Here is a 16,532-nt window from a genome sequence, read left to right as displayed (position 1 = left end):
AACAAAGCAAAGAAGACTTGTAATATTCTTAAGGAATATAAGATTTTCAATTACTGAACGTTTATATATAAAAGACTTTTATTTTGGCGTGGCGTGTGACGTCATATGGCTGCGCCGCTCTCGCGCTGTCATTCAACTGGAGAAAGGTTTGTTTTAAAGCGTGTACATAAACATAAACCGATTGATTAAAGTTACAGTTTTTTTCATCCGACGCTAAATTATGTTCCTGCTGTTAACGATATTATTTTAACCCTTTAAACAACGTAGTACTGATTTACTCACAGTAATGAGGATTATTGTCTAAAGTAACAGAAACGTGTGTAATAAGTGTTTCAATGAAGGCTCAATTTATTAAGTAGTATAATGTCATTCCATTCTAAATATACATCACTATAAATAAAAAATGGAGTTCTCGATTTAATCAGCGCATTGTTTCTAGCTCGGACTTGCTCTATTACATGATTTCTTTTTGTTAATTTCTCTCTTATAAAGAAACTGTTGAAGCAAGTGTTGAAGAGAAGTTATTTTGTTTCTGTTCCTTGTTTTATATATTTTAAACAGGACATTTGTACTGTTTTGTTCATTTTAAACAGGATAAAGTGTCCAAACGCAGAGAAAAACTGCTGTAGCGACTGATCTCCACACTGTTATAAAGATGGCGTTTATTAAAGAGGAGAGTGAAGATGTGAAGATTGGAGAGCCATTAGCAGTCAAACAGGAAGATCTGCAGGAACAAACAGGTTTTTTTTCATTCTTAAAGACCAACTCAGTCATTTGATCCTAATTCTGATTAAGGTAAAGTTGGTTTTATATTCGCACATTTGGACTTTCTCCTTAGCGAAATCATATTAGCAGCCAATTACTATCAAAGTACAACATTGTCCACAGTCAAATAAACAGTGTTAATGTTGTTTTCAAGCCACACTTGCATGCTAATTCCAATCGAATATTCAAAGTTACATGATAAACAATATAGAGACTTCTAAATAAAGGAATGTGCGAATATAAAACCAACTTCACTTCTATCTCGTTCTGATTTATTTGTTTGTTTGTTTGCTTTATAGAACACATTGAAAAACAACAGACGTTGACCAAAGTGCTTTACAAAAAGACCAGCATACAAAATCTATACCTATATATGAAAATAAGCAAAATAGATAAAAAAGATTAAATTAATTAATTGCAATTAATTCTCGTTAAAGCGATGTAAACAGGTGCCAGACCATTCAAACTTTTAAAAACAAATAGCAAAAACTTATATTGAATCCTAAATTGGACTGGGAGCCAGTAAAGAGATGATAAAACTGGTGAGTTACTAGAAATTTTTTTTGTCCCAGTTAAAAACCTAGCAGCTGCATTTTGAACCAGCTGCAGGCGTGCTATTGATGCCTGCGAAACTCCTGAATACAAAGAGTAACAGTAGTCCAATCTGGACATAATAAAAACATTAATGATGGTTTTCAGCTCTTTAGAAGTCAGAAAAGGCTTCAATTTGGCAATGTTCCTCAATTGATAGAAACCACTTTTGATGACGGAATTTATTTGATTGTCAAACTGTAACTCAGTGTCAAAAGTAACTCCAAGATTTTTTGCGTGACTGTGGACCTTAGACTTGATCGAACCTAATTGATTAATTGTAGATTCACAGACACTCGGTTGGGCCAAACTCTAGTACTTCAGTTTTTGATTCATTCAAGTGTAAAAAATTACCAGCCAGCCATTCTTTAATCTAATTAAAACAGGTAAAAAATGAATGTAAAACAGAGTTTTCTTTTATGGGCAAGTTAAGCTGAGTATCATCAGCATATGAACCTTGGGGAACACCACACTCCAAAAGTGCAGAAGAGGAAGAAAAATTTCCCAATTCAATAGAAAAGGTTCTCCCTAAGAGATAAGAACTTAACCAATTCAAAACATTTTCTTGAATCCCAGCCCACAATCTTAAACGCTTAATCTAGATATTGTGATGTATTGTGTCAAATGCCACAGTCAGGTCTAGTAAAATTAGAAGTGTGCATTTTCAGAACCAACATTCAGAAAAATATCATTAGACATCTTAAGGAGAGCTGTCTCAGTGCTATGGAGTGTCCTAAAACCAGATTGAAATTTATCAGGAATGTCATTTCCAATTAAGTGAGTAGAAAGTTGTTGGATATTGCTTTCCTTGTTCTAATGTTTGTTAAGCATCTTTGAGCACTGGCACTATATAAAAAAGTTTAACTGAGCTGATGATATTTGACCTACAGTATTCTCATAGAAGATATCTGCTATTACAGTGATAGTGTTGGCTTAGTACTTTCCATTTGCATATGTCACGTTGATCACAATTCCTATTTTTCATCAACTTTTTTATGGGATTAAACTTGTTTTTAGTAGTTGTTACTTGTTCTCACAGATAGTATCCGAGTTAGAATTACATCATCATCATAATAACTAATTACCAGGGCTACTGTGTTTAAACAGGGTTTCCATGGGGTCTTAAAATGTCTTAAATTCCAAAATCAAAATTTTAGGCCTTCAAAAGTTTAAATTCACTGAAATATTGTGTTGTAGATCTTTTTTAAACAAGTCTTCATTTTCCTTTGTTCATGTTTTGCCACCCAATCTGGCCCAAACACATACAATCACCAACAATCCATCTCAATAAAACTTTAAACTTTTTATTCAAAAAGGTCTTTTTAACTCATTAACTAATTCATCATTAATAGTTTAATTATTTTCCTTACAATAGTTTGTTTAAACATGCTGCATGTATTTACTGCTGAGGACATCAACCTGGACAGATTGTTGTGCATAGATTTAGGTTATTACAGTTTTCAAAACTTTTAAAACATGTTCATTTTTTTATACTTTTTTTTTCAAAGAAAGTTATGTTTGGAAAAGTGTATGGATATAAGTAAAGCTTGCTTGTTTTTACACAATATTTAATTTTTTGCTAAGAAATATCTTAAATATAGACTTTTTTTATTATTCATTTATTGTTGTATTTTTAAAAGTATTAAATCATAATGTATTTTTGATAGGGCAAATAAAAATCTTTTCCATCTTTGCCATTTGAAAAATTCCTTAACCTTTAGCCCCTTATTAGTCTAAAATTTTATTCATAATGGTCTTTAAAAACAAAAGTCTAACATTTAACTTGGTGGAACCTGCAGAAACCCTGGTTTAAAGTATGCCAAAAAACATGGATGCCCCCAATTTTAAACATGCTGAATGACATGGACACTAAAATAATTAAATATAAAACATTGTACAGTATTCTAAACCATATATATGTGTAGCTTTGCACTGACTACAACTGGCCAACAAACCAGTCTAAAAACAGGCTCATTTGAGGTGTGCCTCGCCTTGGCTGCATTGTAAACGAGAGCAGGCGTCTGCAGTAAGAGGAAGACTCAAAAATTACATCAGAAGTCGGACACTTGCCGAATCTCCCTGTTTTGCCACCACTGGCTTTTTTATCGCGGACAAATGACCTCATGAAAAAATACTATGGTGATTTATAATGAATATTATAGTGTTTTTGAACTTTTTATTAAGGATTGAGTTATGTTTATAGTTGTTGTGATACCAGAGCAACTATAAAATTTAAATAGGCTATTCTATAATATGGTTCAAAAGCACCGACGTATACATTACTATAGTATTTTATAATGTGGGAGTCCGAGTGGATGCAATTGAAAAATCACTGTTTTAAAAAAAAAAAGATGGTCAGAATTACAGAAGATGAACAGATCATTAACTAAAAGGGTGTGTTTAAAAATATAATTCTGTATGTTCAACAAATGTTAAAAGAATAACAAACTAAACAGCTTATACAACAAGAAAACTTTCAAGAAACCTAATTTGGCTACATTATAAATGAAGTAGCTATAGCAAGATGCTTTTGAGTGACAGGTCATGACAAATGTTTGTTTGACATAAAGAAATTCTTAGGTGGTTAATTTTATTGACATGCTTATTAGGTCCATATAAACTGCTTTTACTCCAGCCAGACTAAAATAAATAGCCTAAGACTTTATCCAGAATAAAAATTAAACTATTAAGACTGTAGAAAAAACTGTGAAAATGTTCTTGGTCTATTAAACATGACTTTTGACTTCACATACATACATACATACATACATACATACATACATACACACACACACACACATATATATATATATATATATATATATATATATATATATATATATATATATATATACATACACACACACACACACACACACATACATGTATGTATGTATGTATGTATGTATATATATATATATATATATATATATATATATATATATATATATATATATATATATATATATATATATATATATATATACATACATACATACAGGGCTCGAAATGAACTTTTTTACTTGGTAGCACCGGTGCTCCCAACTTCAAATATTTAGGAGCACCAGAAAAAATTTAGGAGCAACCACCAAAAATGATTGAGCACCGCTGCAAATTGCTTTTTAAGGGATTTATTGTATTTTAAAACAACATCAATAGGACTGACAAAAACCAGAAACAACTATCTAACTAATGCTGCGAAGACATTGATATTTGTGTGCAATAATTCCAAAATGAATGTCTAATAATTATAGAATATTAATGATGATGAAAATGACAATAATAGTAAAAATAAATTACATTTTTCATTATGATACTGCCTCGAATGTGCATGAATGTAGGTTATCTGCTATAAAAAGTCTGTTACTTTATGAAAAATAATTGTATAGTTTGCATCAAACAAAAATGAAGCATTGCAGTAAGAAATATTTATTTTGTGCTGCTGTTTTATATGCATGTCAATTTAATAAATAATATTTCTGCTACAAAACAAACAAAAGATTATAATAAATCATTCAATTCAATGATGAAAGCTACAAAGCAGTCATCAGTAAATAAATATAAAAATAATATACACCTCAAAAAAGAATAGACAAAAGAAAGTAAAGTCTCACTTCTATCACTCTTTAAAAGTTTTGGTTTCATTTTGTGTCAATTTAAAGGTTCAGTCTGAGATGATCTTCATTTTTCTGTGTTAGTGGAAAAGCTGGCGAGTCAGCCGACCCAATTTATGAGCAGGCAGCGCAAGATTCTTGCGATGACCACCGGCGCAATACCGCTGTTTGTTATGAAACGCAGTTTCAGTGTAAACTTAGTAAAGGCGAGCTTCTTTGGCGCTGATATGTACAGTATTAGATTTGACTTTTAGCGGACATTTGCGCTGAACACGCAGTGAATGCAAGGCATGGAGATTCGTGCGCCTTCTCCATGAAGCGCGTACTCGATTGATCTCAGCTGGCGGATCATTATTCACCACGTGACGTGTCATGATCGCTCTCATCTGCACCTCAATTTTAGGTGGGGTTTGCAAACCTGTGTGCTTTAAGTTTTTACTCTTCTGCCATTTGCATTTCCCGTGGTCGTAAAAGCACCTTCCCTGTCATCTGACAGCCCAATACCTTGAGTGAATGACAGCTAATATGAACCAATATAGCGGCAGGGAAGAGCGATTCAGCACGTTTTTACAAAAAATCAAAACAGGTCGCACTACAACCATTATCAGCAGTCGCACTAATGCGCCCAAATATATTATGAGGTCGCATAGATTAATTTTCGGGCGCATATGCGACCAAAATGGTCGCAATTTCGAGCCCTGATATATATATATACATACATACATATATGTATATACATGTGTGTGTGTGTGTGTGTGTGTGCGTGTGTGTGTGTGTCTTGTTTACTACACCCCTTTCACTTCTAATATGAAACCACACAAAGATAAGGCATAATGACAAAGCAGTCTGATTACTTTTGTATGCCTAAATGCATGTATTGGATTGAGTTTCATGAAATAACGCTGCATAAAAATTACAATACAAAATTCACACAAACATACAAAAAGTGAAAATGAAAACAAACAGGACCTTAAACTGAGTGAGAAATAAAACACAGCACACGCACATCCTAATGATTTATAAGTATCATTTAGTTATATTGGATAGGTCAAGTTATGTATTACAAAGGTGTGTTTTGCTTTTGTTTGCGTGTCAATCTAAATAAATAACCATATGTAATGCTCTTTATGACGTTTTTTTAATTATCATTAAAATTCAATAAAGGTATTCAACAAATCCAGGTATAAACCTTAGTAAAACAAGATAGAGAATAAAGTGTAATGTGTTAGTCTCATCCAATCAGCATTCAGCTGTGTCGTCAGCCAGTTGATTCCCATCATGCTTTTGGTTACGCAGTCTTTGGAGAGCAACTGCTGCCGACTGCATAATCCGAGGTACCTGCCTCACGATCGTAAGAGTTTTTTGGCGCACTTCAGCCTGACATCAGAGCGAGGTGAAGGCAAGTCGGACACATTTCTAATCGGCATGCATCCTGCCATGATCACCGGTGATCGGTTCTGCGCAGATTTTGGCCATCTCAAACGAGCCTAATGACTTTTTCTGCTTAATTATTGGATTACTGCGTAACCCGAAAGGAATGTGATGGTGGGAAAAATAATTGGTGGGAGAAAAAAAACTGAGTAACAGGAAAACATATTTTTTAAGTTTTTTGCGTTCCCTTGCATTTTTTGCGCTTTCTTGCAAAACTGTTTCTCCACAAACACTTCCTGTTCACTTCATGTCCACACTTCCGTTTCTGCCAAAATTCTCCTGTATTTAACCATTCTATCCCACTATCATCCTATCATTAAGTATTTTCCCACATTTCTGATATATTTTTAATCTTGAAAGCACACTGAAAATAATATTAAAATGTCTGCATTCACTTTCTTTACAGTAAAGCTGTACGTCGATTGTCGCCTTTCATACGCTAGCTCTGAACCAGTGAATGCATGTATAAGCGCTGACTGACAGACACGCTCCGTACAATAAACTGATACCAGATTAGCTTCTGTACACGCCATTAAATGCATTATTATTTGCTGTCATGGCTTTGCAATCAAAACAATTTTCTTATAATAGAGGCCAATGGAGAAAAATCAGCCATGAATATAACGAAAAAGGGAGTAAATTTGCCCAGAGTATACTGAGTTTTCTTTTTTTTCATTTCAAAGCATTTTCCCAGAATATGTCAAAATAAGATGTCCCCAAATATAAATCCGTTTGCTGAAACACAGAAAGATTTGACCAAATTAAGCCTCAAAATCACCCCAGAATAGATGAAAATTACCCAACAGCACACAAGGGGAAACGTGCACATTCAGGCCTTTATGCAGATTCTGCAAAGGTATGTCTCATGTCTGCGAGGCAAATATTTAGCTGTGACCACAGAACTTTTTTTCTTATGTGTTTACCAGTCACGCACAGAATGAACAAGTATTCCCTGTCTGCTTTACACAGAAAAAAACATTTTCAATGTTTCCAGTGTCTTTTCACTTTTCAGCTTTTGATGTGAGTTTTTAAAACCTAATGAAAACTAATGTTTTTTTTTATTTATTTCAGACCTAATTGAAGAGAATGAGGGGAGTAAAGAGGAGGAACATCATGTCAAAATTGAGGAAAAAACTAATTTACAGACTGATGATATTTTGAAAGGGAGAGACCAGAATCGTAACACCTGCACTCAATGTGGAAAGAGTTTGACAAGCAAGAGCAAACTTAAGATTCACATGATGATCCACACTGGAGAGAAACCTTTTACATGCACTCAGTGTGGCAAGAGTTTCAGCCAATCATCAAACCTTAATCAACACATGATGAACCACACTGGAGAGAAACCATTTACTTGCACTCAGTGTGGGAAGAGCTTTGTATGCTCATCACACTTTAATCAACACATGAGGATTCACACTGGAGAAAAACCATTCAAATGCACTCAGTGTGGGAAGAGTTTCAGCATATTGTCATGCCTTAATCAACACATGAGGATCCACACTGGAGAGAAACCACTCGCATGCACTCAGTGTGGGAAGAGTTTCAGGCAATCATCATCCCTTTATCAACACATGAGGATCCACACTGGAGAGAAACCATTCACATGCACTCAGTGTGGGAAGAGTTTTAACTGCTCATCATACCTCAATAAACACATGAAGGTCCACACTGGAGAGAAACCATTCACATGCACTCAGTGTGGGAAGGGTTTCAGCCATATAACGTCCCTTAATCAACACATGAGGATCCACACTGGAGAGAAACCATTCACATGCACTCAGTGTGGGAAGAGTTTCAGCCAATCATCATCCCTCAATCAACACATGAAGATCCACACTGGAGAGAAACCATTTACTTGCACTCAGTGTGGTAATAGTTTTAACTGCTTATCACACCTTAATCTACACATGCTGAGCCACACTGGAGAGAAACCATTTGCTTGCACTCAGTGTGGGAAGAGTTTCAGCTGTTCATCACGCCTTGATCAACACTTGAGGATCCACACCGGAGAGAAACCATACACATGCACTCAGTGTGGGAAGAGTTTTAACAGCTCATCAGACCTTAATAAACATATGAGGATCCACACTGGAGAGAAACCATTTACATGCTCTCAGTGTGGGAAGAGTTTCAGCCAATCATCATCCCTTAATCTACACATGATGAGCCACACTGGAGAGAAGTTATTCTTAACGCATAACTAAATACCTGGATTTAGTGGGTATTTCCTTTGTCCTTTGGTGTCCTTCCTTGATACGTGGAACTTGCGATGCAGATCGGAGGATACGCAAGGCACAAACTTTAAACTGAGTTTACTTTGCTGGAAAATAAGAAAACGGGACTCAAGCGAGGCACGCAGGTACAGAAATGCGGTCTGCCCACTCGAGGGGCACCTCTAGAGACCTTCTTTCAGAGATCTTTCTGCCCTGATCTGTGTGTGCAGATGGATTTTATCTGTTGCGGCAAGTCACATTTTCTTTTTCTGACTGACCAATGGTTTCATGGCAAAGTTGAGCGGGAGATTTTCTTTGTCTCTCGACCGCTAATATGCATAATAAGGGTCTGCCCGAAAACATACAAAGAGACATTAACTCAAGAGTATTAAAGGATGGAAGCCTTATAAATTATGATCATGCCTCCTAGATGATGAGCTGTAGAATTATGTACGCTACAGAATGATAACAGACATGACACTTTTAGAAGTACATAAACATGATTCAGGCAATCTTAGCTTGTCTAGTGTCTTGAAAAGGGGATATCGAGAGAGAGATATATGTAAGAAAAGTCAAAAATGAAGTACAAAGTTTACAAACACATAACAATTACTTTGACTATGAAATTTAGAATTTATGAGTCCATTTCAGTGTCTGAGCCTTGTGTGTGTGTCTCAGGAGGGAGGGGGAATGAAATGCCTTTGAAGACAGAACAGAAATGGTGAAAAGGGGGTTTTCTCTCCTTTTTCTTATCTGTCATGTTACTTTGAAGTCTAACAAGAGCGAGCCGAAACAATCTGCTAAATGTCCCGTTAAAATAAAGATGTCACCCAGGGATTTTCACTGCAGTCTCCCTGGCACTGGGGGATCGTAACTGTCCTATAGACTGAACCCACATAGACAAATGAGGTCACACATGAAATTTTACCTTCGGACTGTAGGTTACAACTTGAAGACCCACACTGGAGAGAAACCATTTACATGCACTCTGTGTGGGAAGAGTTTCAACCAATCAGCACACGGTTGGAAGTCACTTGGACCGAAGTTTATTCTTACAGTTGTTTCGACCCAGTTTACAGACGCTTTGGTAACCTTTTACAATAAGATTCATTAGTTATTGCATTTACTAACATGAACTAATCATGAACAACACATATACAGCATTTATTAATCATAATTGAACATTTACTAATGCATTATTAACATCCAACTCCATGCTTGTTAACATTAGTTAATGCACCATGAGTCAACCTGAACTAACAATGAACTACTGTATTTTTATTAACTAATATTAACTAACATGAACAAATACTGTAGTAAATGTATTGTTCATTGTTTGTTCCCGTTAGTAAATGCATTAATTAACATTAACTAATGAACCTTATGGTACAGTGTGACCGACGCATTTCATGAACAAAACAAAAATTACACATTTTTAAAATAAGAAAACTGCAATAATAGGCGTAAATCAGGTTTTAAAAATTTCGTTGACATCTATCGTTAATTATACGAGGCTTGGAGCATCTCGATTTTATGCTTAGGTTGAGGTACAGATTCTTTAGGGAATCCCTGCACGTGTAAATATGATGCTAAAGGGGTACCCTGTGCATCACAAACTAGGGTTCCTGACCAAGCGTCAGTACATGACGGGTTGGGAGTGAAAACGTGTTGAATCGAGTACCAAGAACACTTTATGGCGTTGAACCATAGTGGCTGTTTTTTTGCCGCTGTATTCTTCAGTATATCTTTATTTGCATTCAGAAGAAGAAACTTAAACAGGTTTGAATAAAGTGGAGGATTAGTAAATGATAGAATAGTAATTTTTATGTAAACTACCCCTTTACTGCTTCTTTAAGTAAAGGTTATGTTAAATATTACTGAAGATATTGCTAAAGAATGGCAAGAAACGAAGAATACAGATAATAAGAGACGACAATTCATATGAAACGGGTGCCATTTCCACATTGCAATTTTCAAAATTCTCATCAAGTACAAACTTAAAAAAAAAAAAACTACAACGTGAAAGATATCTTAACCCCTTCAAAACAGCTATTTTCCCACCTCAGGCTCAAAATCCTGCTTTTCTTTAGGCAAGAGAGCCTCTCTTGTACCACACTGTTACGGACAATATGTATTACAGTAGTAAAGTAACAAATTGCTTTTTAAATTTAAATGTTTTCCAAATAATAAAATGTGCTCTTTTATCCAGATATCAAAAAAAAGTCTGTAGTTTAATATTTTTTATTATTACATTTTTAACTTTGAAAAATAAATTTGACATCTCAATTGCCTCATTGTTTTCACTGAAAAAACAAACTCACTTAAAATAATTCAAATCAACTAAAAATTAAATCCACACAGCAAAAACATTATTCAATATTCATTTATGTAAACTTTTCATTTTCTTTCCACAAACCTTTAGGAAAATTACAGTGTGGCATCTGCTGTGATGGGGTTGTTCACTGTGACAGGGTGGTAAGAACAATATGTTTAAAAAAGTAATTTAACCAGTGTAAACCTTTAAACAGGTTTATTATTAAAGTTAAAAGTATATCGTTTTTATTTTGGGGTATGTAAAATTAGACCACTGAGGTAAGATGGACCACCTCGGCTGGATCAGTTGGCATTTCTGTGTGGAGTTTGCATGTTCTCCCCGTGTTGGTGTGGGTTTTCTCCGGTTTCCCCTACAAGTCCAAACACATGTAATATAGGTGAATTGGGTAAGCTAAATTGTGTGTATGTGTAAATGAGTATGATTGTTTCCCATGATGGAAGAGCATCTGCTGCATAAAACATATGCTGTATAAGTTGGTGGTTCATTCTGCTGTGGTAACCCCAGATTAATAAAGGGACTAAATTAAAAACAGATAGATTATGAATGTTTGAGTGAAGGATAATGAGTGAATGTCTAAAAATGAAGGTGTGAAAGAGAAAGTAATGAAGTGTGTGAGAAAGCAAACAGAGTTAAATTAAAAGAAAATTACTGAATAAATTGATCAGCCCTTTATTAGAATCTTTGATTTCATTCATTCATTTTCTTTTCGGCTTAGTCCCTTTATTAATCCAAGGTCACCACAGCGAAATTAACTGACAACTTATCAAGCAAGTTTTTACACAGCGGATGCCCTTCCAGCCGCAACCTATCCCTGAAAAATATCCATACACTCACGCTCATGCACTACAGACAATTTAGTCTACCCAAATCACCTGTACCGCATGTCTTTGGACTGTGAGGGAAACCGGAGCACCTAGAGGAAACCCACATGAACGCAGGGAGAACATGCAAACTCCACACAGAAACGCCAACCGACCCAGCCGAGCCTCAAACCAGCGAACTTCTTGCTGTGAGGCGACAGCACTTCCTACTGCGCCACTGCATTGCCCCTCTTTGATTTCATACATATTCACAGTCAAATAGGATGCAGAACCACGCCATCACATCCCTTATCACCCCATCACAATAAAGAATGTGACAGGGTGGTAAAGTGCATCCAATAATGGTCACAAATCTCCCCTGTGGTCAAGTTCCTCACCTAGCATACATTAATTCAATCTAAAATGTACTCTTCTTTGCTTTATAAATGTAATAATAATAATAAAGTTTACCCTGTCTATTTTGCGTGACGTGGTGGTTGGGTTGTGCTTCACAGACCCTGTCAACATACCTGTCAACCCTCGCGTTTTTCCCAGGAAGTTCTATCCCGCTATCATCCCTTAAAGGTATTTCCCCATATTTCTCCCGTATTTTCAGTCTTTCTCTGAAGAGCTGAGCCTCCCTATATGCAACCCCTACCGCCGAACCACCAGAGACCACCCCTTGTTCTTAAATAGTGATGTGCGATACACTGTTAAAAATTGTCCCGTTAAAAAACAGTAAAATACTGGCAGCTGCAGTTGCCAGCAATGTACTGTTATTTTACAGTATGTTGCTGTAAAAATACTTGGACTACATTGATTTACACAATACTCAAGGGAACTCATTTTGCTCACTGAAAGCAACTGCCTCAACTTGGTCAACTGCTGAATGAGTTTATGAAGTAATGTGCTATATATGCTTAGAAGTATACTTATAATGATAACTTATTTTAGTTAATTAGAAAAGTTCGGTTTAACTCTAATGTCTTATTTTTCACAACAGTACACATACATGTATATCTGGAATCACCAGAGAGATTCTGACTGCATCAGCAACTAAACAGCCGTTATCTTTAAATAGAGAAACATACAGAATAACATCAGCAGTTCATTGTTCATCTTTAACTCATACACTGGCTCTACTCTCCTCCACAACGGTGACAGACAGAAGAAATTAGCTTCAGGTTTTACAGTAAAATACTGCTTTTTCCTTGATTTAACAGTAATCTACTGGCAGCTGTGGTTGCCAGCAATCTACTGTTTTTTTTACAGTCTATTTCCGTTGTGTAAATTAACAGTATATTACTGTTAAAATACATTTTTACACTGTGTTTTTACCTCTCACACCTTTAACCCTTTAAACCCCAGAGCATATACTTCAGTTTTAATTGAAGTGTCCACACTACTGAGTGTTCAAGAAACATGGAGCAAAGCTGAAGTAAATTCATTAATTAACTGACTAATTAAATGATAATTGAGGATTAACAATGAACAAATGAAGAAATACTGAAGGGAGAAAACAAGAACAGAACATACAAAACACAGCTTTATAATGAAATAACCTGAAGAACAACAAATGATTAAATCATTGAAATGATCAGCGGATGAATAAACAACTCTACAAACATCATCACCAGCTACACTTATTACTTAATACATGTATTTTTGTATAACATCTACTAAAGTTCTTCTTGAGAAAAAAGTTAAAGTTTTACGTCACCATCATGGAGAACAGAGTTTGCTTTAGTTGGGCTCTTAGCCCTGTCATTTTTAACATTTATATATTTTGGCTGCTGCATTTGTTAAGAACTTTGTTTAAAATGCTCTTTTGTTGTGGCAAGCCAGCCAAAAACCTAAATAAGATCTGGTGATGTTCATGTTGCTATTAAATGGCAGAGTCTGATCTCATTTAGTATAATAAAATTTACTGCTCCTATTCAATGTTAAATCTATTGTTTTACATTATATGTCTATATATGGCAATGATTTCTGGAAGTTTTTAAGAATATCTTGGACAAAAACACTGCTCTATGGTGTAAATCGCACTCAAAGAGACATCAATAATCAGCATATGAACCTCAATAATGGTGAAAACAAATTTAACAAAATTAACAGTTTAACTCACAAACAGGCAACTGAAAGTCTAAACATAAACAACAGCAGAATCAAACACAAATAAAGAAAACTGTTAAACCATTATACAACATTTATTTATATTACAATGCATGCTGGGATATTTGTACCGTGCCACTCCCAGCATGCATTGCAGCATGAAACATTTGAGATGTTACCATTGTTGAGATACAAGGTCAGATTCATGAGGTCTGAGTGTGTATTTGTCATAACTGAACTGTTTTTGTATGTTATTTCTTAACTGTTAAGTAATTACGGAGGTATTTTTTCTGTTTCCACTTCTCATTAATTACATTAATACCTGCAACTAATCATAAAATCTATTGCACGAGGCCCTTCTTCCAGATTTATAACAAAACATTTATCAGAACTAATTTCAGACAAATAGATTTCTCTATTTATTGACTTTCCAACTTGATTGCTATAATACAAGTATTTTGTTAACTCTTTATTACAGTAATTGGAGAGTCTGAATTAATAAGTTCAAGGGTGAAGAGCCCAACTAAACCAGCCCCTCACTCCATTACGGTGACACAAAAAACACCTTAATTTCTGTTGGATCTCAATGAGAATAGTATGGAAGTCAAATCAGTCAGTAATAAGTGTGTGTCTGCTGTTGTTTGTGGAGTTGTTTAATGATCCTCTGCTGAGACTGAAGCTGTTTTATTTTACTTGATTTTATTTAATGTTGTAACTCAAGTCACTGTTTGTGTTTCTTGTTTATTTTCTTCAGTAATTGTGATTATTAACAGCAGGTGTTCATCAGTGTCTGAATTCACTCATTAGTGTTCATTAAAACTGTCAGGTGAACTATATTAGTTAACTAGTGTATGAAATAGTGAACAAGAACACAAAGCGTGATTTCAAACACAGACTTCAAAACATCGAATCTGAACTCTGATAGCTCACAGTTTTCTGCAGTTGGTTACTTTCTCGAAAACAAAAATGTTACCCAGAAAGCACTGTTTTTAACAGAATATTACTGTTTTAGTGAAAAAACATTATTTTACCGTAGAATCTGACCGTTTTTTAACAGCAATTTTTTACAGTGTACCAATGATTTCCTATCTGATCCGATACCAAGTAAAATGTAGGCGAGTATCGGCGATACTGATCGGATACTGCCCAAAAATGACTGTTTGGGAAATTAAAGTGACAAGTAGTGTACTTAAATGTGTCACTTTATATTAAATATGAGCCACATTACAGGTTATTCTTGTTTATTGATGAAGAATTATCATGCAAAAAAAGCCAACTTACAAATTTATTGACAGCATCTGAGCATGTATATCTTAAAAAGCCTGCCTGAACATCTTTAAAAAAAACATTCACTCTTTTACATTTAGTCCGGTTCCCATGAAAGTGTTTTAGATCTTTTTTCGTTGTTTTATCAAAGTCAAAAAAAAAAAATGAATAAACCAAGGCCCCTAATAGGCAAGGCAAGTTTATTTATATAGCACATTTCATACACAGTGGCAATTCAAAGTGCTTTACATAAACAGGAATAAAAAAGACAAGTTTAGGAAAATAAAATGCAGACAATAAAAATTATTAAAAACAGATAAAAACAATTTAAAATGTGTTAAAATAGGTTATAAAAGAATGAAAAAGAAAACGAAAAACATAATAGTGCGATCTGTCGGACGCAGCACAGTGCTCATTCAGTAAAGGCACAGCTAAACAGATGTGTTTTCAGTCTTGATTTGAATGTGCCTAATGTTGGAGCACATCCGATCATTTCTGGAAACTGATTCCAGCAGCAAGGGGCATAGTGGCTGAAGGCAGATTCACCCTGCTTTGACTGAGCTCTTGGAACTTCTAGTTTATATGATCCTAAAGATCTGAGTGATCTGTTAGGTTTGTATTCAGTGAGCATATCTGTAATGTATTGAGGTCCTTGGCCATTTAGTGATTTATAGACCAGTAATAATACTTTAAAATCTATTCTGAATGTAACTGGCAGCCAGTTTAGAGACCTGAGGACAGGTGTGATGTGCTCTGATTTCCTGCTTCTGGTCAGAATTCTGGCTGCAGCATTCTGGATGAGCTGCAAGTGTCTGACTGTCTTTTTGGGAAGGCCAGTGAGGAGTCCACTACAGTAATCCACCCTGCTGCTGATAAAAGCATGAACAAGTTTTTCTAAATCTTCACTAGAAACAAAGCATCTGATTCTTGCAATATTTTTGAGATGATAGTATGCTGATTTACTGACTGCTTTGACATGACTATTGAAACTGTTAATACAGCCACATCGCCGCATTTTATCCCTATGTACTTAGATGGTGCCTGCCTGCTGCACCTATTACTCTGAAAGCGATGTCTGTCTCGCCCTAGCAGCATCTGTACCTCTCCTTTCCTCCTCTTCTGACTGCCTAGTCATGTAGTTGTCATAATCTGTCTTGTGATTTCTATGTAGATGTTTGATTAGATTTGTAGTATTACCACAGTACCTCACTGTTTTGTTACTTGTGTCACAAACCGCATCATTTCAGTTTATGGAAGTGAAGTTGCTCCACACATAACTTCGCATGTGACAGGCCAGCAGACTGAGTGGCTAGCTAGTGTGATCTGCAGTTGTAAAGTGCCATATTACGCACATGACATTGCAGGCGGAAGAACAAGTGGTCCGACTAAGTTGACATTATTT

At 35.3% G+C, this 16,532-nt stretch overlaps 1 protein-coding gene across 1 annotated transcript; it reads left to right on the top strand.

Moving 5' to 3' along the window:
- The first annotated feature begins 116 nt into the window (after positions 1 to 116).
- Positions 117 to 10,387, top strand: LOC137490842 (uncharacterized). Its single transcript, XM_087248869.2, has 3 exons — positions 117 to 146; positions 594 to 740; positions 7,473 to 10,387. Exons 2-3 carry the CDS (start codon positions 656 to 658, stop codon positions 8,606 to 8,608), a joined length of 1,221 nt encoding a protein of 406 aa, XP_087104995.2. The 5' UTR covers positions 117 to 146; positions 594 to 655; the 3' UTR covers positions 8,609 to 10,387.
- The last annotated feature ends 6,145 nt before the right edge of the window (positions 10,388 to 16,532 follow it).

The sequence above is a fragment of the Danio rerio genome, chromosome 4 (genome assembly GCF_052040795.2).
Source record: "Danio rerio strain M-AB ecotype USA chromosome 4, GRCz13ab, whole genome shotgun sequence".
Classification (NCBI taxonomy): domain Eukaryota; kingdom Metazoa; phylum Chordata; class Actinopteri; order Cypriniformes; family Danionidae; genus Danio; species Danio rerio.
This window is presented reverse-complemented; position numbering and strand designations above follow the sequence as displayed.

Coding starts and splice junctions, on each gene's coding strand:
- LOC137490842 (XM_087248869.2), top strand. CDS start 656: ATGGCGTTTATTAAAGAGGAGAGTGAAGATGTGAAGATTGGAGAGCCA. Junction 741..7,472: donor AGATCTGCAGGAACAAACAG/GTTTTTTTTCAT, acceptor TATTTATTTCAG/ACCTAATTGAAGAGAATGAG.